General features: G+C 34.8%; 1 protein-coding gene across 4 annotated transcripts in view; it reads right to left on the bottom strand.

Moving 5' to 3' along the window:
• Positions 1-669: 669 nt before the first annotated feature.
• PPP3CB (protein phosphatase 3 catalytic subunit beta) overlaps positions 670-26,205 on the bottom strand; it is a 43,911-nt gene continuing 18,375 nt past the window's right edge. Inside the window, exons 9-14 of one of the 4 annotated variants that reach the window (XM_058543189.1) lie at positions 23,933-24,058; positions 16,174-16,251; positions 9,436-9,520; positions 8,585-8,682; positions 3,698-3,727; positions 670-2,289 (exon numbers count right to left, since the gene is read on the bottom strand). In XM_058543189.1, the coding sequence (XP_058399172.1) occupies positions 2,111-2,289; positions 3,698-3,727; positions 8,585-8,682; positions 9,436-9,520; positions 16,174-16,251; positions 23,933-24,058 (596 nt within the window). In that variant the 3' untranslated portion in view covers positions 670-2,110. The remainder of the gene's footprint in view (positions 2,290-3,697; positions 3,728-8,584; positions 8,683-9,435; positions 9,521-16,173; positions 16,252-23,932; positions 24,059-26,205) is intronic. The other 3 variants (XM_058543190.1, XM_058543191.1, XM_058543192.1) reach the window with 3 other exon arrangements.

Below are 26,205 nucleotides of genomic sequence, written 5' to 3'. Positions count from 1 at the left end.
TATGACAAAGAAGAAAGGAATATGATGTCTGGAAAATGGAATATAACTATCTTTTTTTCTTATTGTTAAAACACCCAATAAATTCCCAATACTACTGTAAAGAAATTCTAGACAATAACATTTTCTTTCAATTAAAAGTTAAGTGAGGCCCCGTGACGTAGCGGTTAAGTGCACACGCTCCGCTGCTGGTGGCCCGGGTTCGGATCCTGGATACGCACCGATGCATCACCTGTCAGGCCATGCTGTGGCAGCGTCCCATGTAAAGTGGAGGAAGATGGGCACAGATGTTAGCTCAGGGCCAGTCTTCCTCAGCAAAAAGAGGAGGATTAGCATGGATGTTAGCTCTGGGCTGATCTTCCTCACACACATACATACAAAAATAGTAAAAGTTAAGTGAAACAGTGATTTTTAAATATTCAATTTAGGAGGCCTATAATAGGCACCCAAAGTTCTCTAGTGCTTAGTTACTCATGCTCATAAAACAAGTTTAACCAAAGTTAGAAAAAAAGCGCAAAATTTAGAAGATGAGAATTTAATTCATCAAAATACCATGAACTATCCATGAGATAATCTTCTCTGAAGGATATATCCCAGTTCTACTAACAGGATTTTCTGATTTGCATAAGGTCAAATCAGACTATATCTTTCAAATAAAACCCAACACAGAGATAGGAGCAGCGGCCCATGCATGGAATTTATTGTGTGCTACTGTTTATAAAATATTCGAATAGTCCTGCACATGCATAATATTTCCAACTTAGACAGGAGACCATACAGGGTGCACTTTCTGGCAAACAAAACAATAGATGGTTCCGCTGCCTGGAGCTCTGAGTTGTATTTCAGGGCATGAGGGAAGCAGGCCACCAAAGTAAAGGGAAATACCAAACTACAGTGGTAATCAATACAGATCAATTATTGTGAAAAATTAGCACATGGTTCCATTTAGTTTAACCAAGCAGTTCTGTAACTATCAAAAGAAAATGTTCAACATGCAGTCTTGACTTTTATGCTTCCACTAACATCTGAATGATTGAACAGAACCATTGCTTCTATGCTGCCTTGCTTAATCAAAAACACTTCCAGAACATTTTAAAATTTTCTTTGCATCAAAACATAAAAATCATAGAAAGCCAGCAGCAAATCACCCTGGTGGCTATTTAAGCAACTTGAGTACTCACAATAAACTAAAATTTCTCATAACATCTAGGTAACCTATACATGTCGTACCTGTACATCATAGGTCTATATATTAAATATTTGCAAAATGAAAACATGCATACACAAAATACGTCAAGTTTTACAGACATGATTTGAATTAAAATTTACTTTGACAATGTACAAATTTCTTTTAAAGTACCTTAAATGAGTAATTCTGTAATTCTTCATAATTTTGAAATTTAGAAGTTTTCTTTTTAAGTCTCTGGGGTGTAAATCTCAAAAGATATGGGCAAAAAAGATTCTAAATTAGTTTTTAGATTTGTGTTCAAGTAAGAGACTCTGCCTAGAAATAGATTATGCATTCATAATTCAAAAATACCAAGACTATATTACAGAATTAGCCACATTTAAGAACTATAGACCTGAGGTCAGCATTTTGTATAAATACCAACTGGGTTTCTCAGCATTTTGCCCATAATCCAAAATACAGCTTAGTAACCTCAGAAATGTATTTTAAGACCATGCTAAATCATCCTTTAAAGACATTTCATGGGGGAAAAAAAAGTCCACATTAGCTCGTACGATTGCATTTGAAGTCATGGTTGAAAAACGAAATCTAATTCTACTGAGGGGAAAAAGAAATCTCATTTGTAAACTTAAATGTGTGAACCACAAGCATAAATGGAGGTATAGTTGCCCTCCACTGGAAATTGCCCCAAGCCCCTTGCTCACTGCTCTCCACCTTGGCAGCGATTACCCAGTCTTATCAGATAGCACAACACGTCCCAGGGCCCTCAAGCCTCCATCCAGGAAGGGGTCCGGGGTCTCAAAAGCACAATGGTTTCTTCAGAGGGACTGTGACATTTACAGTCAGCTTGGCCGACCCCTCCAGCTCCTCGGGTGATCTGTCCATTTGGGGCCCGAGATGTGAGAGTCCCTGGGAAGCCGTGGGTCACTGGGCACTATGGTTGCCAGTCCCGTGGTTCTCAGTGGCATGTGCGGTGTTCAGAGAATTGAAACCATCTTGCTGTACAGCATCTTTCCGGGGTGGCATTCTCTCATTGATCCTATCCAAACCCTTTGCCTCTTCAAAACTGCAGATTCTATGTGGTGGAGAGAATCCTCGTATTGCTTAACAAAATGCAAATTTGATAAGTCAGTAATTGAAAAACATTTCTGAGATTTCAAAAACATTAATGATTTTTAAGAAGAAAGAAATTAGCTGTATGTAGCAACATTTAAATCTTACTTTAACTGAATCCTATCCCCATTCCAGGCTTCCCCTTTAAATGTGAAATGTTTAAACCTAAATCTAAACATGATAGCTTCATAGATGATAAGTGTTAGCATAGCCTTTAAAAAACCCCACAAAAATAACCTTCTCTTGCCCCCAAAATCAACCAGGCAATGGTCTCAGGATCTCAGCCTCACTTCTACTACACCAATTATCTCCTACCTCAGACTCTAAGATCACCAATGACTATCACAGTAAGGCAGCAACAAGAGTAAGGGCAAGTGAGGAGGCTAAACAAGGTTAATTCTTGACATACAAATCTGTTCCAAGAGCTTGGGAGGAGAAAGAGGTAAAGTTAAGTTAAAATTTAGCAGATCAGAACTATCTCGGAGGTCAAGGTATCATCACCCCATCACCACCAATATGAAATGAGAAAGGTGGGAAATGCCTCCAGGAGTTATATCTGTGTTTGGCTGATAGTAAAAAGTATTTATAGTTTCATATTTTAGGAGTTGTCTTCCTTAATTCACTGGCTATTCACTGCGTGTTCTTCGGAAACTCAAATCAAAATAAACGGCAATCCTCCTCCAATTATTACGGTTTCTCATTCACTTCATCTGGAATGATGCATCCTCCATTACTAAAATATGCATAAAAAAGATTTCCACACTACTGGTTATAATCTGCTTGCTTTAATATGTGCTGTTCCTGGGACTCAGAGTCTGTGCATGTGAACGAAATAAATGGCTGGGGCAGCAAAGCATTCAGCGATATGTAATATCAAGCCAACACATGATACACATGAATATAATATTATCAGCAAACACTAGCCCAAATTGTAGCCAAAAAAAAAAAATCGTATTGACAGCTCCTGCACTCTTAAGTGAATTACAGAAAATGAATAAAAACAAACTCAAACCTATATTTAGAGAAGGTTTCACTTATGAAAAAAATTATCTGCATGGACAGAATCATGCAAAATATGGAATAGATCTTTATTTGCAACTTTAAATGCTATAATATCATAGCATAACATGCTGTACTCTAAAGAATTCAGGAATATTAACTGTTGATTGCATACTATACTAGAGAAGGGAAAAAAACCAGACTGTCACTATGGAAATCAGCCCTTGTGGTTTAAAAAAAAAAAAAAAAAAGAGGAATGCGACTGTTAAACTTGATGAGTCAGTGAGTCTGATTCATCTTGGGCTGTGCAAGCTAGGAGTAAGACACACCCACAGGACATTCTCTGATGCCCACCCACACACCACAGATCTCTGCCCAGCACAAGGACTCTGATCGTACCTTTTTCAGCCTCAATAGCCTCAACTGTGGCTGTACAGAAGTGAGCAGAGGCATGCAAAATGAATGAGAGAGATGAGAAGGGTCATATTGTACAGCAGAAAAGGCAATGATCACTTAAAATATCACAGTACCCCATACTACATCATCATTTACAATTTAACAGAAATATTACCCATATTAGAGAGCCCCATCCAATTTCCCAATTCCTCACACAGCACAGTTTACACACAGCACTATGACAACATGGCTCAGAGCACAGAACACATAGACCTATTGTAAACAAAGACACCTCAGCACCCATGCAAATGCACTCCAATATTAATTACCCATCTTGAAGTCAGTATTTTGATGGCCTTAGAATTTTCCAACATGTTTATTATATTACATCCATCACAATCACAAGGAAATTCTCTAGGGTGAAATTATGACGGTAGAATTATAGCAGAAGAGCAAACAGGAGATTCTTTTCTTTCATGTATAATTGAAATAATACTCATCATCAGTTGGCTCCCTGAGACATAAACTAGAAGGGGTCAACACCGCTTTTCCTGTCGCTTCTAATTCACAGGGCAAAGCATAAGGTGCAAAAGTTGGTATGACTACAATGCAACTGAAGGGCAGTAAACTCGGTGAGTTACTCTAAGTGGAACAGTTCTGTAGTTCTGTTCTTTGTGGGTAACCCTCTTGTCTACTAGGAACTTCCTTTCTATTCTAATAGGGATGTTCCAAATATCTAAAGATATTAACATCTATAGCTTAAAAAAAAATCCATTTATGTTGTTTATCGTGAACTCAAATCTGCCTCAGGTACTAACAGCCTGCATTGTGAAGTGAAGATAGAAGGTTATTGAACATCTATTTCAAGCCCATCTACTAACTAGCTAGGAATCAAGAGACAGAACTGAGGTCTTACAGGGAATAAATCCCAATTATTTCATGATATGGACATACACTTAGGTCATATAAATGAGAAATGCATTCCTGGTATAGTTTGTCTCTGGTCCATTTAGAGAATTCCAACATATTTAGTCATACATTTTATAGTCCAAGATTCTTTTGGCTCATTTGTGGGTTCAAACTGTATAAGACACTCACATTGAGGACCAAGACCAAAGACTGCAGAGGACAATATTGCCAATTCTCCACTTTACCCACAGTGCACACACACAGAATATTTATAGCAATAATGTCCCATCCTTTCTATTTTGCTTCTTCTACAATAAGGCCAATTAAAATAATTATTCCTGAAATGACTTTTTAGCAGTACAAATGATTTAGAAATGATAAATTTTATCCAAAGCAGTTATTAATGTGAAAAGACACTGATGAATCAAGGAATTAAAGTAGACTAAATTAGAAAAGTTTTTTGATCTTACAATTTAACAGAAATATTTAACAGATAGTAAAGTGAACTGGGGACCCAAAAGAAGTAGGATGAACACTGAATAAAGGAAGAATTAATATTCCTTAACTGTTAAATCATATTACAAATCAAAGCAGACATACTTATTGTATACCCACTGTACAAATCACCATTTAAAAAAATCTAGGCCTGTGCACTTGGAAAATACTCTTGGAATTGCCCAGAAAGAAAATTATGGGATAAATGACCCACCTCTACTTGATCAGCCCCAGAACTCCTATTCTTCAAAATGTAAACTATTTTTTTTATAATTTAGAAATGGAATGGGGAAAAAATAAAATGTGTATCAGAATGTGTTTTAAAGAGCTTGTGGTAACAGAAGTGATTTTATATGAAATATTTCATAACTTGTATCATATGGTAATAAATTAAAAATAAAACTGGTATCACTATAGGAATTAGTATCTGAGTGTATCAATAGTTTAAAAGTCTATTAATAAATTTTTAAAATTATGAAATGTGACAATATACTTTTGAAATCGTTCTATGCTATGGGCTTTTAATTTTAAACGTAAAACCATTTTCTAGGTCAATTATATGCTCTGCTCTTTCCTGAGACCTCTAAAGGCTTTTATCCTTTTCAGGATACAAAACAGATATCACACCCAAAATTGCATACCATGTCAAGCTTGAATGCTTAGAATTGAAAGATCGTTTGAAGCTTAAACATTAAGCTGGAAAGAGAGATCTGATAATTGCAAAATTCTATCTGAAAGGCACTGTTTTTCCTGTTTTCAGTTTTATAGGGCATCTTGACATGGCCTTAACAAGTTTGAGTATAATGCTGTCTCAAACTGTGTTCCTCAATACTACACAGGATAAAAGATCAAGAGGAATTTGACATTACTAAAATAGAAATGGCCACATATTTTCCCATATGGTTCCTGGTGAAGGTAGCATTACAGGGTTAGCTCTGTAGGGCTAGGTCCCAATCAAACTTCCATAAAGAAAACAAATTCACACAAAATATGAATATCGAATTCTACTCAGAGTTGTGCAGTTTGAAAAACACTAAAGAAATATCATAAATTAACTTTAAAGTTACTGAGAAGATGATTTTTATTTTCTGGTAATAGAACTGAGGTCTTAGAATTTAAAAACTTTCTTTTCACAATACTCAACTTTCAGTTGGTTCACATCAGGGAACAAGTCTACTAAAATTTTAAATATTAGACAAGTTTTTAAAAATCACACAGATGCAGCTTTTGTATGAGTTTTTTATCTGTTTCAAAATGGGTTTATTTTATGCTAGGGAAATCACTTCAATCAAATGCTCAAACCATACTACCAAGAGCCATCGCTGGCAGAGCTAAGGAGCTATCTGGTTTCCCTAATTAGACCCCTTAAGCTCAGCAGCATCCAGTAACTCACTCTATGCTGGAAAGAGACAGTCCTTCAGTAAAGCTGTCTTTCAAACCTTCCCTGCAGTTGGGGGTGATTTCAAAGTTGGAAGACTGAGCTTGAGGCTGCATGCAAATTAAGAATAAATAGAAGAGCTGAGCTGTCAACAAAGCATGTAATTAGCAGGTGCTAATTGTGAAATGTGAAATAAAGATTTGCTGTGGATATAACATAAAAGTAATAATATATCCAAGGATAATTGGGAGACAACTGTAGTGTAGATTTAAGTATGAGACCTTTCTGGTTTTCTTTTTCTTTTCTGAACGAAGAGTAGGAAATGTATAACATTTTCCAAGCTATTAAAATTCACCCTTTCCTATTAACATTTTTGCTAATTTTATTGAATGTTTAAGATCTTAATTTGTTTCATGAAATCCTTTTTAGTTCATTTTTCTAATGTTTACAAAATAATAAGAAAAATGGAGGGTAAGAAATATAAAGAAAATCAAAGCAGTTTGGTTTTTTTAAATCAAAAAGAGAAACCTCATTCAGAATGAAAATTTGAAGCTATAATTTCAAAACATAGTTGTACTTCTCACATATACCAGTGGTGGCAGCAGACAACACAATAACATATAAAATAGAACATGTATAGGCTACAAGTAGAAATTACTTGTCTACAGGAAAAATTCTTTTTCTAGAAATTTATTTAAGCATTTATTATGAGACTAAGTGAAATGAAATTGTGAAAAATCAATCTAATTTAAATTTATTTTAAAAATTTAATTAAAATTTCCTTTGTTTTTTTTTGCTTTAAAAAAATTCACTAATCACAACACCAAAAAGAAACTGTTAATCACGACTAAGGAAAACATCGGATCCGTTGCTGCCTGTTTTAATAGAGGTATGACCCTTGGAGGGCTGTCAAAAGTGGCTACAATAAAACATATAAATTAAGGCTTTCCATATCACATTTTTTGCTTTCCAACCACAAGGGAAAGAAATATAGACTTTGAGTTACTGTGTATAGTCTGTAACATTCACATCACTCTCTTCCATTTAATCTGTAATGGGCTTTCAAAAAGTTAACCCAGTATTTACACAAATATTTACGCCAAAAAGTTAGGTTTTTTTTAATATAAAATATTCAATGAGCCAGATTACAGGAATGCTTTACGTATAATTCTTTTTATTTTCATGCAAAATAAAGGCACACTTAATAATAACACCCTTTCAGTTTTGACTTACAGGATTTAAATTCAACCCTTTATAACAAAGACTTAATATGTAAACTAATGTTACATTCATGTTCAGAATGCACAAGGTGCAGCAACAAATGCAGCAAACCTCAAAATAAGGTGCTACAACGTTGCTTCTACATCAAAAGACAGACAAGTGTCTGGTAGAGTAATTTAATTTAACATACTTTTACAGACATACAGCTAACCTAACGAAAGACAGACAGTTTAGGAAAGCAGCTACATCTGCAGAGGAAGGAAACAGCATGTTACAGACAGTCAATTATACATAGAACATTTGACAAACACCACAGAAAACAAACTTTGGCATCATTTACCAGGGTACAAAACCTTGCACAAATCTTTTGGCAAGTGAAGTGCATAAGTAATGTTCTGGGGCCGAAGCAGATTGTTAATTCTAAAATTAAGTATCTGAAAATGTAAGCATAGTCTAATACAATTACATAAATTTAAAAAATAAAAAATAAGAAACTTGGAATTACATTTCCATTTTAGTAATATGGATATCCTTGATTCACATTCTGAAACTTTAAAAGAAAAGGGCTTTAAAAGAAAAGGGTGCATTAGACAAATAAATAAATATATCAGACATTATGATGTGAGTTGCTCCCATATGATTTCATGAAAAGCTGAGAGACTGACCATTATTTTCAATTGAAAGGAATATCCATTCTATCAATTTTCTGCCCTGGTCAGGTTATTAATCAGACACTACCTATTATAGAATATTCTGCCTGTGTCAGCTGCTGAGACAGGAACTAAAAAGCAGAAGAAATTCCCTGCATGCATTATGTGTATTGTTAGCAAAAGAGTGAGGTGTGCCCCAGTCCATCTGAGGCACAGCAAGTTGCATAACATCATTACCACTTTGCAGGGTCTGCCGTCCTCCAGCCAACACTCCACTAGGCAACATCCCTGTGGGAGTCAGGCCCTTGAGTGTCAGCACACTTTCACTCTCCTCCCTAGAGCAGAGAGATATAACAAACATCAGCGACTTCCAACAAGTACTTAGTTTAAAGAAGGAGAAGGGGCCCAGATGTAGGCCATGTATAGAATTTATGACATTCATTGTTATTACCATATTTTCCTCAATTCCAAGATATATGTTTTTCTGTACTCTAAATGTTTCAGATGTAAAGGTGTGCCTTACAACTGAGGCATATATTGTTTTTCCTGAAAAGCTTTACTAAATATGTGGTGAGATTCATCATCAATGGGCATCATACAATTGAGAAAATATGATATTTCATATACTCTATAAAGTTCAAATGTCTGATATAATCAGTTTTGCAACCAAATTTTTAAGGACTGACCCATTCATGTGTACCCTTAAACTTGGCCTTCCTGAGTTAACCCCAGGTAGACAATTTGTGGCTCCAGCAAAAGAGACTTCCTATATAGATGAGCAAGTTCATCAGGAATATTCTAAAAAGTGCCCCTCCTTCTTATCCTGCTCTAATTTTCAAGGTGTATACCTAGTACTTTCATCACAGAAGGAAAGAGATACAAAAAGTGAGCAATAATAATCACAAGGGTCAAAAACCCTAGTTTCAAAGGGACTTGTGTTCCCTTCTTCAGTATATAAATGTATAACCAACTTCTTTATAGGAACAATGCTACTACATTGCTTTTAGATGTCAAACAGGCCACTGCTTCTCATAAAGTACAATAAAAGTAATTTCCGTAAAACAATAATCAGGAAAATATATCATTACCTGAGAACAGAGAAGACCCTTGCCATCTTGCCAATCGCTCGAATTTTGTTTCTTATGATTTCTTTCCGGGCTGCAGCTGAACCTACTTTCAATGGAATAAATAGAAAGAAAGACTCAAGTTTAGGGCATCCACATGTGCACCATTCTATTAGTCTGTTCCACACTCATCAGAACCAACACCAAGGCCCCTGCCACCAGCTCACATGGAGGAGACTAGATGAACTCATGCCAAAAAGCTGTTCACTCCTTCAATGTTTAGCTCAGCACTGGTCTAATGCTGGGATCTGATATGGATACAAATGAAAAGTAATCCACAAACTTTATCATTCTCACACTACTGACTAACCAGTAAAACAGCAATGGGAAAGAAACTAGAGCCCAACCTGTATCATAAACCAGAGGACAAAAAAAATGGTAACAATCCTACGGTCTTTGTTTAATTCTCATGAGAGCCTTGGCATGCAAACTAACTGACAAGAATTGGTAATAGCCTATAGTCTTCTATTTAACAATCATAAAAGCCTTTGACATGCAGGCTGGAAATACCCCATCATACTATGACAAAATAAGCTTCCTTGCTCTAAGTTGGTCTAAAAAGAACGGTATGAAGCGACTACTGTGCAGGTAATGCCAAACTAAGGACATACCAGCATTTCAACAACAATGTACATCTCAACCTCATGAACTAGGTGTCCTCTAACATCATGCAAATATACATAAGCCCTTACATCCTTAGGTGAGTATGACACAAGGAGAGGGAGCAATATGGAAAGATTCCCTAAAAAACATGGCCAAAATATCACTAATGCTTCATCTCTGAAGGGTTAGCTGTGCTGCCTATCACTGAAACAGAAGAGAATATACCAAAATAACTGAATCTTTGGCTGAAGAAAGACTCAAAGATTATATCTTCCTTCCCTTGGCCTCCAGAAAGAACAATAATCTCAGTCCTGTTATCTCATATATAGCAACTAGAATCACTCTGGACCCAAGAGTGTGGTTCCTTAGAGCTGTGCTTCGACGTGATGAAAACACACATATGGAAGCACCATGGTTGAGGAGAAGGTTAAAGAAAGGCTAAAGACACTAGACCAAAAGGGGCCTTAGGTATCTAGAGGTCTGAACAACTATAAGTCTTCTGGGCTAGAGCATCTCATTTAAAATTCAAGCAGCTCACAAATACATACAATCAAAAACTAAGATAATGACTGGACCTTATTGTAAGGAAACAGAAAAAGAAATCCAATTTCAAAGATGAAAACAAAAGATATATTTTAGAGAAAACAGGCTCCACAACCACGTTTATGATGCTCTAAAGGGTACTACTTTGAGCACTGAAGCTACAGCTTTTACAAGTCCAAAACTGTATAGGTATCATGGCACTACACAGGTATTTTTAAGATGCCAAAAAAATTATTAAGTCTCAGAATCACAGAATATTAGAATTTGAAGAGACATTAGAGATCTTGCAAAATTTAATCTCCTCATTTTATAGACAAAGAAATTAAGTTTACTAAGTGTCTTGTCCAAGGACATAAGATAAATCTAATTCTCTTAAAATAAATTAATATAGACATTTCATTTTAAAATTTACAGAATTTTTAAAATAGCTAGACTGGGGGAGAGCAGTACGGGGACGGGGGGGATGGCTGTAATGAGGTACATTCGTATTTTCAGACTTAATTTTTATATCTGTAAAACTGAATGATATGTAAACTATACTGATTTCAAATTTAAAAATTCACTGGAATATAAAAACACTGTACAAATCAGGATTTTAAATCAGTCTACAAACACATCATGCATAATATTAAAGTAAATGTCCACAGTAAAATTACTCTGGGGAATAAGACAGACAATCAAACACCCCTAATCATGCAGGGAAAAGTACAAAACATTACAAATAAGCAAAAGAATGAAATTTAAAAACAAGAGGAATGAAAAAGAGGGAAAAATATTTCCATGCACAGAAAGACAGATATCTTGGAATATGACTTCTAAAAACATCAAATTCTACCTTATATAAAACTTTAAATTTGCACAAGGCCCAAGAGGACTCAGCATAAATAATACTCAATGAATGTGCTAACTTACATGAACATGAGATAACTTATGAAGTCATATTTCAAAACAATGTTACTCTGTCTGGTCTGTACCTTTTTTATTGCCATATATGAGCCGTTCTTCAGATGGAGAGTCCAGAAAAAAGGAAGTGAATGATGGAGAAAAGGTGGTTGAGACAAATAAAAAGATAGAGATTTAACTTGGTAGTGGTACTGAAGAATGAATGTAGAAAGAAAGGGAGAAAAATGAAGGCCTTCATATTTGAAATTTGAAAAATGTAGTACTGTAGGATCTGGCGAATAGAAGAGGGATGCCACTGGGTAAAGCTCTAAAGGAAAGATTTCTTAAAAGATACATGTTCAGAAGAAATTATGGACAGAATGACTATAATATTTGATGAAAGTAGACAAATTAGGGACAGAAAAAAACACGTGAAAACACATAAGACTGATAAAAGACTGTGCTAACAACAATTGCACATTTATATTGATACCCCTAAGGAAATGTGTCACCCATGGAAGTCTGTTAAGTGAAAAGTAATGACACAAGTGAGATACAAACTCATGTGGTTCTTCAAGGACACCAATATCTGCAAAATCTGTAGTATATATAGAGAAATGTAGATAACTTTATAAACTACCTCAGTGAAAAATCTTACCCACCCCAATAAAGGAAAGGCTAAGCCTCCCACACTCCATAATAACAAGAGCACACAATTTCTTGAATCTCAATTATAGAACTTTTGCACATACTCATGATCATCAGTATGTGCTGTCTGTTCCCAATCCAATCTGGAAGTTTGAGGGACATCTTTTTGCAGAAATAGTAACAGATTGTTTCAAAGCAAGTAAGAGTTCTAAGAACAGGCAGCAGAGATTGTTTCATTTGAGCTTTCCATATCTTCCATTCTAATGCTGAGATACATGTTTCCATTGTAGGAAATGCAAAGTTTTAGTTTAGTAAAACTGTAACACATATGGATTATGTATTTCCTTTACCAAACTCAAGACAAAAGATCAACATCTGAAAGAAATAGTATACATTCTAAATATCACAGAAATCAGAGTTCAAAAATTCTCTTTAATGATTAAATAATACCTCAAAAAATACTATGTGCATTTATACATGCAATATGTTTATGCAAATTTTTGCCTTTAAAAATAACTCACATACATTAAACAATACAGAATACCAAAGACCATCACTTAAGAGGAAGGAGTCTTATTCCTTTACCAATCTCAGCCTTGAATACGCAAAAACTAGTCTTTCCTACCTGCCACTGGGTAATCTACAATCACGTTGTCTTCGTTTCCCCACAGAAAAGCTCACCCCTTATTCGGACTCCACATCAATCCCCACCCCACCAAGTTTTCTTTCTAAGTCAAATTTCTCCCCAGGCCCACTGCTGAGTAGGAAAAGGGGAAGGAGAGAACACAAGGCGTGCTATCACGGTGAAAGGAAAGTAGAAAAGAGGGAATATGAATCAGGAAGGGAAATAAACCTAACTCCAGTAGCTCTTTTCCCTACCCTATCCTAGTATCCATCCAAATTTCCCCTTCCCTCCATTCCTTAATGTTCTTTCTCCCCCAAATCACTCTCATTCCTCCATGAAAACTCTGAGACCCATATTCTTAAAATTTTCTTGGAGTCCCTGTCTCTAATACTTGATAGTGAAAGGGTGAAGAAATGAGGAGCAATTGCACCTCCCATGTTGGCAGTGAAGGCAGATCTATTTCTAGTATTCAAAGCTGGAACTCAGTGTATTTTCCAATGGAAACATTGTCATAAACGGTGCTTACCACTTTTTTAAATTACTTAAGAGTGGGAAAGAATTTTCATCCTCTATTCCCTCAATCTATGGATGAGAAGATCCTAAGAAGTTAGTTGACTTTTCCAAGATTATGCAGCTAGTATAACGTTAGTGCCAAGACATCTAAACCATTGACTCTTTTCACTAAACTATATTGCCTATTTAATGATCAAATTTGATTCAATCCTGGAGTATAAGAATGATATAAAAAGTGGATAAATAAGCATAATTTATCATTAATAGGGAAAATGTTGATAAGATACATAAATCTCATTAGAAGAAATATAATAAAACTTTATAGTTATTTCTGGTTGAATCCCAAAAAATGATTCAGCGTCTATCTTCATATAAATCATAGGTTTCTAAACCAAGTACTATACTAAACTTAACAGGGAAACTTTTTTCCTTCTTCTTATAGGAAGAGGACTAAAGCATCATCTATCACTACTCCTATTTAATACATTATTAGCAATATTGATACAAATTTTTTAAGAATAAAAATAAATAAAAGGTAAAAATGTTGAAAATAAATAACAATATCAGCCTTATGCAAATGACATATTTTTAAAAGTTAATCAAAATTAAAATCACCATAAGAAATAATTCTGCTAATCTAAGTTGTTGAACATAAAATAAACCCACAAATATATAATTCCTTTATACACAGAAAATATGTTAAGAGAGATACCAGTTGTAATAGTAATAAGAATATAAAATACTGATGTATTAATTTAACTTGGTAATAATAGATTTTTTTCAAATAAAAGCTATGTAATTTTAAATGGAATAATCATATATTAAATATATTAAATGGAGTAACTATAGTAAATGAAATAATTATATAGAGCAGATTTTGATCTTAGTTTAGAAAACTAAACATTATTTTTTTAAAAACTTCCTAGATTCAGATATAAATTTAATATAGTATCAATTAAAAATCCTACTAGATATTTCACAGAATTTAACAAATTAACAGAAAACTTTATCTGAAAAAATTAGTGGACTATGTACCAAAAATGATTTCAGTCATTATACTAATACCTATAACATTATGAAGTAGGTACTATTATCTTCATTTTGAAGATAAGAAAATTGAGGCACAGAAAGGTTAAGCAACTTGCCTGAGGCCACACAGCCATTATGAGGAATCAGAATCTGAACCCAGACCTAGACTTACAAAGTGGTAGCAGAACAAGGAAAAGAAACATTTAACTAAAACTATTTAAAAATTTTATGGAAAAGACAGATATGATAAAATATGTTAGAACTAAAAACTTCTACACAAAAATCGAAAGGAGAATTAAAATAAGGAAAAATAAATATTACTCATTAAAGCTTATTATCCAAACCAAAAAAGAACTGATATAAATGATTTACTTCAGTGAACAAAACTATAAGCCAGAGTAAAAGCACATCTCTGCCTGCCACCAACAGATGGCAATAGCAGACACTTGCACACAGTCACTCTGTACTTTCAACAAATGGGCTTACAACAGTGTTTAAGAATCAAACCTATTTGTAAGTAGAGAAATTTCTAAACAGTTTTTACTCAGATTTTACTTGATAAGTGGTTGATTGAGATGGACGGTTTACACAGTTGGAAAAGTAGACAGTAATTTTTCTTCCTTAGCATCATTAGAAATCAAAGAAATGTAAATTAAACCAACTGTAACTTACTACTACATAGCCACTAAGCAAAATAAGTAACAATGACCAAAACCCAATGAGGTGGGCCTGTGGAGAAATAGGTCTATGGATTCATTGCCGGAAGCACTTCATATTGGTGCAATTCTTCTGCAAAGTAATTTGGCAGTTTATAGCTAAAATAGTGAAGCTACAACTCTTTATATTCTTTAACTTTGTAATTGTTTTCAAGAAATTTATTCCAAGAAGGAAAATAAAAACTATCGTACAAATATGTTTATTGCATACTAGTTATAACAAGGATATCTTAAAGCAACCCAAATATCAAACAATATCAGACTGATTATGAAAAGTATGGTATATAAATATACTTAGAAATATGTAGCTATTAAATTTTACCAATATGTAGACCATGTTTAATATATGGAAACATTTATATACTGATTTCAACTATGAAAAGTATGCTACAACAAAGATGTGAGGGCAATATGGAAGGAAATAAAAGAGTTTTCAGCTTACAAGTTGTTTACATTTTTGTTTACTCGGTTAATTAAATTTAAGGAAATATTTAAATTAAAAAGTTTTAAATAAAAATTTCAAAACATGAAAATAAAAGGAATTTTGTTTCTATGATATTAATTTACACTATAAATGCACATTAGATACACAGGCTGATTGCCTTACACAAGCACTAACAACCATGTATAGCCTTGTTTCCATGGAAAAAATGCTTTCTGAGTCTCAAACTAAAATAAGAAGTGGTCTCTTAGAACACAACCACTCACAAGTTGGGAACAGTTAACTTTGGTTTTTGGAAGACAGAAGTCACAACAACAGTGGGGGTTCAGGTATGTTTCTGATGGACTAGGAATATTGTACCAATGAAACAAAAAGCATTTTTATCCTCCCTTCTCTAAGTAGTGTCAATATTCATGAAGAACCACATCCTTTTAGTACCTTTCAATGATCTTTTCTTCTGTTCTTTCTTCTAAATATCCCCTTTCCCAAAATTCTTCTCCCCCATACCAACAGAAAAAAAAAAATCACTAAAATTATTTTAAAGTCTTAAAAGAAACAATATCTGAAAAAGTGACTTGTCACTTATCAAATAGCATAGCCATTTGAGAGCAATGAGTATATTTTGCAAAAGAGTGTGTATTGAAGCTAGGCAGTTAAAGATACCATTTCACAGTAAAAAATAGTAAAATGAATAATCATACCATCAAATTGGTCTTCACCTTCAGTCATTAGTTCATCATCAGAGCAAATACTCAGAACATTTACCAACATTTCTGTCACTATTCAAAAAAAAAAGTTACGTTAGCTGATCATATTCAACTGTCTATATGTATACACAGCAACTATTTATATAAATGGTCAAATGATTTTTAACCCAAAAAGACTAACACATTCTGATAACAGGAATGATGGAATAAAAAGATATAAAAGCTTTCAAAATGAAAGAAATTCAATGGGTAACAAGTCTGAGAGAGTTTTTATAGAATAAGTTTTCAGGTCTCTCAGAAAAAATACAAAGCCCCACAGAGATAAGAATAGAGATGAATAACATCTAAATGTATACATTTCAAATCTTCATTTATAGATACAGCATTAAGAAGTAAGAAAAAAAATCATGGCACAGTTCCACTGTTTCAAAAAAGTCCCAGGACTCAATCTTTCAAAAACCGGCCCCAGGAACTCCACTGAAACTTAATTTTTAAGATTAGTAATGACTGTCTAACAACCTGAACCCAGGGTTCGTTCTTAGGCTTAATCCTCCTTTACCATTCTATCTCTTTTTCCCTTGGTTTCCAGAATTCTACTCTTCTGGTTTTCCTACCTTGTAGACCATTTTTTCCCAAAATTTAGATATTCTCAAGATTCTCTCTGCAGCCCTGTTCTTTTTATATCCTTAATCTCTTGATGATTCCATCCATTACTATATAGTTTCAAGTATCATCTTATTGAAGATGATTCCAAAATCTAAGTATGTCTGACCTCTCCTTCAGGCTCTGGATTTCCTTGCTGGTTTTATTGCCAACCATCTTAAACTATTTGTATATTGTCTGTTTCCCCTACTAGAATGAAAGCTTCATGAGTGCAGGGTATTGTTTTGTTTACCACTGTATCCCCAGAGCCTACTACAGTGCTTGGTATATGACAGGCATCCAATAAATATCTGACAAATGAGTAAACTAAAAAAAAGGTATAAGCAGATTTCAATTAATAAATAAAAGTGCCTATTGAATATTAGCCCCTGGATGTCCTGACAGCACTTGGAAATGAACACATCTGAAACAAAATTCAGTACTGTCCCTATTATTCCTCCTATTTATAGGACATGCCAAGCACTGTCCTAAAGCTCTGGAATTCAGATATAAAAGGTCTAGTCTCTACCCTCCAAAAGCTTACTAACTACTAAAGGATATATAAATACATATATCGTAAAAGACTGATAAGCACTATGCTGTAAGTATGCAGAGGTATACAAAAGACCTGCTGAGGAAAAGAAGGCATTGGTAGAGGAATCATGAAGTAGGAGTTTGCCAGGTGGAGAGGGCAGATAAAGTACTCTAAACAGAAGTTAGAAAAAGTATGAAGTAGTCATACAGATCAATGGAATAGAACTGAGAGTCCAGAAATAAAACCTCATATTAAGGTCAATTGCTTTTCTACAAAGGTGTCAAACAATTCAGTGGGGAAAGAACAATCGTTTCAACAAATGGTGCTGGGACAACTGGATATCCACATGCAAAAAAATGAAGTTGGACCCCCCCACCTCTGACTTCACACCCTATACAAAAATTAACTCAAAATGGATCAAAGACCTAAATGTAAGAGCTACAACTATAAAACTCTTAGAAGAAAACAGAGGAGCAAATCTTCATGAGCTTGGATTAGGCAATGGTTTCTTAAAACATGACACCAAAAGCATGAGCAACAAAATAAAAAAGAAATAGGATTTCATCAAAATTAAAAACTCTTGTGCTTCAAAGGACACCACCAAGAGAGTGAAAAGACAAACCACAGAACAGGAGGAAATATTTGCAAATCATATATCTGATAAGGGACTTGGATCTAGAATATATACAGAACTCTTACAACTCAATAATAAAAAGACAACCCATTTAAAAATGAACAAAAGATTTAAATAAACACTTCTTCAAAGAAGACATGCAAATGACCAATAAGCACGTGAAAATATACTCAACATTATTATTCAATAGGGAAATGGAAAACAAAACCAAAATGAGATATGACTTGGTATCCAATATCTAAAATGAAAAAAGATAAGGGCTGGCTCAGTGGTGTAGCGGTTAAGTTTACGTGCTCCACTTCAGCAGCTGGGGTTTGTGGGTTCAGAACCCAGGCACAGACCTACACACCACTCATCAAGCCATGCTGTGGAGGCGTCCCACATACAAAACAGAGGAAGATTGGCACAGATGTTAGCTCAGGGCTAATCTTCCTCAACAACAACAGCAAAAAGATACATAATAACAAGTGTTGGCAAGGATATGGAAAAATTGGAACCATTACACACTGCTGGTGGGATTGTAAAATGGCATAGCTGCTTTGGAAAACAGTTTGGCAGATCCTCAAAAGGCTAAACACAGAGTTACCATATGACCCAGCAATTCTACCCTCAGTTCTGTACCTAAGAAAAATGAAAACATATGTCCACATAAAAACTTGTACACAAATGTTCATCACAGCATTATTAGTAACACTCAAAAAGTGGAAACAACCAAATGCCCATCAGCTGATGAATGGGTAAACAAAATGTGATATATCCATATAATAGAATATTATTTGCTCATAAAAAGGAATGAAGTAGTACTGATTCATGCTACAACATGGATGACCTTGAAAACATTATGGAGGGGCCGGCCCCGTGGCTTAGCGGTTAAGTCCGCGCGCTCCGCTACTGGCGGCCCAGGTTCGGATCCCGGGCACGCACCGACGCACTGCTTCTCTGGCCATGCTGAGGCCGCGTCCCACATACAGCAACTAGAAGGATGTGCAGCTATAACCTACAACTATCTACTGGGGCTTTGGGGGAAAAATAAATAAACAAATTAAAAAAAAAAAAAGAAAACATTATGGAAAGAAGCCAGTCTCAAAAGACCATATATTGTATGATTCCATTTATATGAAAAGTCCAGAATAGGCAAACCTATGGAGACAGAAATTAGATTAGTGATTGCCTAGGGCTGGCAAGGAGAGGTGGGGGGAAATGGAGAGTGACTGCTAATGGACATAGCAGTTTCTTTGGGAGGATGATGAAAATGTTCAAAATTGATTGTGGTGATAGCTGCAAAATTCTGTGAATATAATAAAACCCACTGAATTGTACAATTTAAATAGGTTAATTGTATGGTATGTAATTATTTCCCAAAAAAGCTGTTATGAAAAAATAAAAAGTATGAAGGCATGAAACAAAGAGCAGAGCACTTTCAGGAAATTGGCTGTGCTGTGTTATGGCTGGAACATAGAGAATGTGAAAGAGAAAGGCAAGAAATTAGGCTGAAGAGAAAGTAGGGAATGTCCTTGCGTGACAGGTTAAGGTTTATCTTAGAAGCTACCAGAAGCCATTTATGGATACTAAATAGTAGATTTTAAGCATATGCTACTTTTCATCCAGAAGCTTAGCTATGAAGGAAAGGCAAGAGAGTCATAGTATAGTAGTAGACAAAGAAAAGTACCAGATGGGAAAAATGTTACTTTTTATTTAAAGATCAGAGAGATTTGAACAATTTTTAAAAGAGCTTAGTAGAGAGAGTTTGAAGATACTGAGGACCTAACTGATGAAGCAAGTTTCCTAAAAAAGCAGAAGGGTAATGGAATCTAGGGACAAGTTAGCAGGGCTAGCTCTGGAGGGAAGGGTCATCTCTTCAATAAGGCAAGAATTCAAGATGAGTGCAGTTTATAAAGCAGGAGAACAGTAAGTAAAGAAAGCTCGCATTAGTGGTATGTGTTTTCTTTGAGAGTGAGGGAAATGGCTGGAAAAAGAAAGTGTTTAAGAAAAAAAAGACAAAAATTTAGAATATATCTTAAGGGAAATGTAAGAGGAAGCAGACTAGTGACATAAAGGATGTCTAGGTACTATCGAGATCCCACCTAATGCCAGAAATCAAAGGGTGGTACCAAGTCATAAGGCTGTATAAATATCTCCAGCAGTGCTCTATACTCTGGCTGTAAGAATGGAAAAAAGGGATGGTTGGACTTTACTGGGGCTAAGATTTATAGAACAAAGAAAGTAGAAAAACAAGAGAGAAAGAAGTTTGAGGGTGTGTTAAAAAGGAAGAGAGGCTGGGGGCCACCCTGGTTGGCGTAGCAGTTAAGTTTGCGGGCTCTACTTTGGTGGCCTGGGGTTCGCAGGTTTGGATCCTGGGCGTGGACCAAGACAGCGCTTGTCAAGCCATGCTGTGGCAGCGTCCCATATAAAGTAGAGGAAGATGGGCACGGATGTTAGCCCAGGGCCAATCTTCCTCAGTGCAAAGAGGGGACTGGCAACCGATGTTAGCTCATGGCCAATCTTCCTCACCACAAAAAAAAAAAAAAAAAAAGGAAGGGAGGCAAAAGGAGAGATCTGACTAATAAGAAAATTACATGGTCAAAGGCCTAGCGATCTTAATAAAGATGAAGAGCACCTGTAATCGGTGTGAAGGTTTGCTAGAATAACAGGGGTTTTCATCAGAGAGTGTTAATGGAACTATCACTACCAGACTCAAAACATCCAAGTCATCTTCAACCATTCCCTCCCCTTAAACATACAATCTCATTAACAAGAATCTCCCTGATTCTACTTCTACAGTACTCGCGGTTCTCCCCTGCTCTCCATTTGTAATGCTACCAGGGCTTCATTTCGTTTCCACTTGACTCTTGATGTAGCTTCATAACAGGTCTCCCAAACTCTATAGTCTTCCTTCCAGTCCATTTCACCAGAGTAATTTTTCTAAATGACTATCATGGTCATATTCTGTTTCAGATGCTTCCCACCATTTATCAAATTCCCACTTCTCTTGTGTGGTGATCAAGATCCTCATGATCTAGTCCTGACTTAACTTTTCCTTCTTTACCTACTACTGTCCTTCACATATCTTACTCATTAATCTGATTGAACCCCTCAACATTTGTCAGTGACCTATGCTTTCTTTGCTTTCAGACTGAGGCATGGGAAGTTCTCTTACCTAGAATTCTCTTGCCCATATCTACCTGCACAATTCCACCATTCTTCAAGCCCCAGTTCAAATGCTATTTTAATCCCTCTGACAGATATAATCTCCTCTCTCCTCTTAACTCCTATAAAACTATGCTTGTCTTGGAGCGCTTACCATACTACATTTTGTTATCATTATTTATGTATGTAGTATCTTAAGTCCCCTATTAATCTGCAAAAACCCATATCTTACTTGTATTTTTGTATCCTTAGTATCTTGAAAAAAACAGACTTGCAAAAAAATCTATTACCTTCTATGGAAGATCACACTATATTGGACCCTCTAGAACAGAGGTTCTTAAATTGCGGCCAATAAACCTGAGGGGTTACTACTTCACTTCAGATCTATGAGCATCCTAAAAATGTTATGTGTACGCACAGATGTACATATATTTGTATATGAATTTTTCTGGGGCAAAAGTCTGTAACTTTCATCAGATTCTCAGAAAGGTTTTGTATTAGAAAATTAATAAATGTTTTTGTGTAGTTTAATAATAAAAAAGGTCTTTACTTTTTAGAGATTCATTCTAAAATATTTATAGATACAAAAAAAAATAATAGCTGAGATTTGATTCAAAATAGTTGAGGTGTGAGGTGGGGAGTAGTGGATGGGGATATAAATGACCCAATATTGGCCATGATTTGATAACTGTTGAAGCTGAGTAACCGGTATATAGGAATTCATCATATTATTCACTCTATCTTTGCATATGTTGAAAAATTTCCAATGTAAGATTTTTTAAAAAATGAAATAAAAAGCCCTGAAACAGTTAAAAAACAGTTTTCATCTAACTTTAGGATTAAACCAGCCTCTGAGGAAGCCTCTGGCTTAGGTTAGCTGCTTTCCAGGGACTAGATCAGAGTCAAACTGGCTTTTTCTAAGTGGAACAAATGAGATGTCATATGCTGCTTTTCACAACAAAAGAAAATTTTCATTAGAATCAAGAAGTAGTTAGTCTATCTAAACAGCTAACATGTATTAAAATGGAAAAATATGCATAGAGTTTGAGAAAATTTTCTTACTGTGCTCAACGTTGGTTAGGATTCTGTTTGCATATAATGTTCAAATCTGAGCTTCACATTTTTAGAAAGACGTGAATAATTTGGAGAAGATCCACAGAAAAACAACAAAAACAGTCTAAAGGTTTGAATACTTCCTCATCTTATAATAGATAAGATGATTTAAAGTGGTGAAAGAAGAACAAAAGATCACTCAGGAGCACACTTCAAATGTAAGAACACTGAGAGAAACCTACTCTTCCCCATCATTACTTATGAGAGGGCCATAGAAACTAGATTAAATTTTCTCATCTCTCAAAAGGAGTTAGACTACATGATTGTTAAGTTCTATGAGTTCTAAAATTTTATGATTTCCTGGTTTTTGATAGGTGCATTAGTTGAGAAAACCTATTATCTCTATTTCTTTCCTTGTTTAAACACTCACAGAATAAACACTTAGATTAGATATAGTGAAATATTTTCTTATTGTGGAGGCATTAGAGAAGCAAATTAGAATCTATGAAATGTCCATTTTCCTCCTACCTTATCCTCCCTGCTCTCTCCACCCTCTGCTCCACTCATATTACATTAAAATAGTTCAGTTGCAGTCTAGCCTGAAGGCAGGAGAATGAGCAAGATGAATTCTTAAATTCCCCTTTAGCCTGATGATGCTATGATTGAACTATTTCTCATATACCAAAGATAGAAGGTTGTAAGTGTAATGCATCCCTTGCACCTAAGCCCTTTACTGCCCCCTTCTCAAATGCTAAAGTGTGTAATTCTATCTACATAATAACTTAATGTTGACCTATTGAGTAACTGACAAAGACCCAAGGCAATCTGCAAAAACCTGTTTAACATACACAATTTAAGTATTAACTCTGAATTTTAGAACCAAAGATTGCCTTGGCAGAAGTAACATCTCAAACAGAAAGGAACATTTTGTAACATGGAAGAGGTGAGAAAAAAATAGAGAGGAATATAGAACAAAATGTTTTACAATCATGTCTGTACTCTCACACTGTTATTTTCCACACACGGAAACCGAGGCACTGCCTCGTGGAAAAATTAAACTAAAATGGAAAAGAAGAATGTGATAAAGTAAGGCTTTCCTAAGAATGCTATAGAACTAAAACAAAACACAGAAACAAAATTTCTTAAATAGCATTTATGTCCTCTTAAAAAGCCTATTAAGTATATACTAATAGGTATCCCTACAAATTAGCAGAAAAGCATTACCACTAAAATTGTATACATATTTCTTATAGAGGAGAAGAAATACTAGGTTAGAACCTGAATTTCTCTATCATTTTTCTCAGAGTACAGAACTGCTATCAAATGACTAACATTGCCCAAAATAAGGGCAATTAAATTCTCCCATGAATTGCTGTGACATCCCCAAAAGCGGTGTTAAAATACACAAAAGTGTCCACTCCAAAGCAAAGCTATCCTTCCATTCCTTCATAAAAGATTTAAGCTAAAGAAAAAAAATAAAGGAAACCCAACAGCTGAAGACAACATCCAGCTATTTATAAGTCTTCTCCCAGTCCCCCAGACACTCTCACATGGGGGCTGTAAACAGCTAACTAAAATATCTTTGAGGCTCTCATATCCACACCCACCCGACAAGTAGAGCTGTACCCACAGTGAAACTAGCCTTCAGCTTCCTTTAGCAAGTATGTGCCTGCAATAGTAAACTAGAGTAAATGTAACAGTAATAAAACAATGGTTTTTTTTTTTTTAAATAAAAATCATACCTTTTTCTCCAACAAATGGTAAAGACCATGTGAAGACATCCATAAAATTGGGCAACCAGTAAGGATGTGGAGAACAGTTAAACTGTCGAATATTCATCACATTATTTTCATACTTTAATACAGCAGCTGCAAGATAAGTTTGAATGTCAATGTAACAATTTGTTTTTAGCTCCAAAAGTCTAAAACACATATATCTTTTTAAGGGGATGGGAAATCAAGGGGTGAGTGGAATGAGGGCTATTAGAGGGAGGGAGGTAGGAACTAATTTTTAGTAATAACACACTTTTTGTTTTTAATACACTTTTATGTACAGCATAGTCAATCTTCACTTGTTATTATTAATGAAATTTCCAGAGTCTTTCTAGACTGTTTTAGTCTATAATCCAATGACAAACATGCACTTTTACTAAATCCAAAATTGTGAAAACTCAATTTTTAAAGGAAACACAGAATGGCAATGAGCAATTTTCTAGGTTAAAGTTCATACAAGTTGGAGGAATTTAAGAGTTTTTAGTTGTAGCACCCTGAAAAGGATAGTTGAATGGTAATAAAGCAAAAAAACCCAAAAAAACAAAACCCAGAAAAAAACCAATTTGGAATATTTTATTTATGAGTGTATAAATGTATTTATTTCATTTAATATGGGAAATCAGCTAAAATTATTACAAAGAAATATTTTACTTCATTTAGAAAAAAATTCTATTAAAATACCAAAAGAGAAAATATTATAACCAAATAACCCAAAGGTAACACACTCATCTCAATTTCAGGTATCTTTCTACCACGTTTCACTATGTTGATATAAATAATATCTTAAATTAACTAATATAGATTTCAGTCACTGGTTATATCATTTTACAGAACACTGGGTTGGATGGGCTCAATTCCAATCTAAGCTACAGCATGTACTAGCTGTGCAATGCTTGGTAAATTATTTAACTATTCTGTTTCTCATTTATAAAATAGGACTAATATGTCTACCCTGCCTACCTCAGAAGTTTGTTTTAAGATCAGAGAATGTATTTCAAATGAAAGTACATAAAAGTATAAAATGCTTTATAGATATTATAATAATTACGTAGTTACTTTTCTTTTCAATTAATGAAAAACACTGAATTGCAGATGTTAAATTCCAGGATTTGGAATTTTGGCTAACATAGAGTCACAAGTAATATGTTTGTTTCCCTTATGAAATTCCCATGAAATAAAAGTATTATAAATATAGCTTCAGAAATTAAGGGCTGATACCAAGCTTTCAGCTTTAAAAGAAAAGAAAAAAAGAGAAAGAGAGAATCTAGAAAATTGCCTTACAGATGGAATGAAACATTACAAACATACCTATACTATGTAGGCACTCCAATCATTAACACTATGTACAGACTCAGAACTACCAAGAGACATTTAATTTTGACAAGACAGATTCAGTGGTTTGAGTTTCTTTTCTGAGTACCAAGAAAAGTGATCCTTTAACCTCCTGAGTCAAACTGACAAAGGACAAGAAGTAAGACAGTAATCAACTGAGCACTGGACACTAGCTCCTTTAATACTGACAAGGGGGAGGTCACAGTTGAAGAATTAGAGCACTAGTAGAAAAGTTAAATGTAGCACTGGATTCTGTTCTGGAGAATGGAGTCAAAACTTAGATACGTTTCTCCTCAAAAATGAAGCCACACTTTATTAGGTATCTTTGTAAAAGTTTCAAAATTTATAAATCAAAATATAATTTAAAAGAATATTTTAGCACTGGTATAATCCTTAGAGGCTGCACTGATACTAGCTTCTAAAGATGAGCAACTCAGTTAACGTCAATGGTACGGTTGTTCTGGTAATTAATATAACATTAAGTTCTTGTAGCATATCTGTATCAAAACTATTATACAGCACGCTACTGTTTGATCTCAAGCAAATGTTTTAATCTTTTAACCATCACCTCCAATCATCCAAAAAACTCTTATTCTGCTCCTCTTTTGAACTCACACCACGAATTACTGAATTCTCTCTCTAGATGTACTTTTAAAAGTCTTTAACCTTCCGTTCTTTCCTCTTGGCACATCCACTCCAGTATGACCCTGGAAACTATGGCATAGTCAACTGAATTCCAGGCATGTCAAGACAGAATAGGAGCTGGCTTCTTAATTTCCTCTTCTTAAAATGTGAACTACATAAATAGACCCAAGCTCATCTTCAATGTCCTTGGCACACACTTAACCAGATTAAGATTCTTTGGTATTATCTGTCAATAAGCTATGTTCAAAGTTAAATGAAACCCAATT

The sequence above is a fragment of the Diceros bicornis genome, chromosome 6 (assembly GCF_020826845.1).
Source record: "Diceros bicornis minor isolate mBicDic1 chromosome 6, mDicBic1.mat.cur, whole genome shotgun sequence".
NCBI classification, from domain to species: Eukaryota; Metazoa; Chordata; class Mammalia; order Perissodactyla; family Rhinocerotidae; genus Diceros; species Diceros bicornis.
Note: the sequence above shows the minus strand (reverse complement) of the source record. Positions and strands in the feature narration are given on the sequence as shown.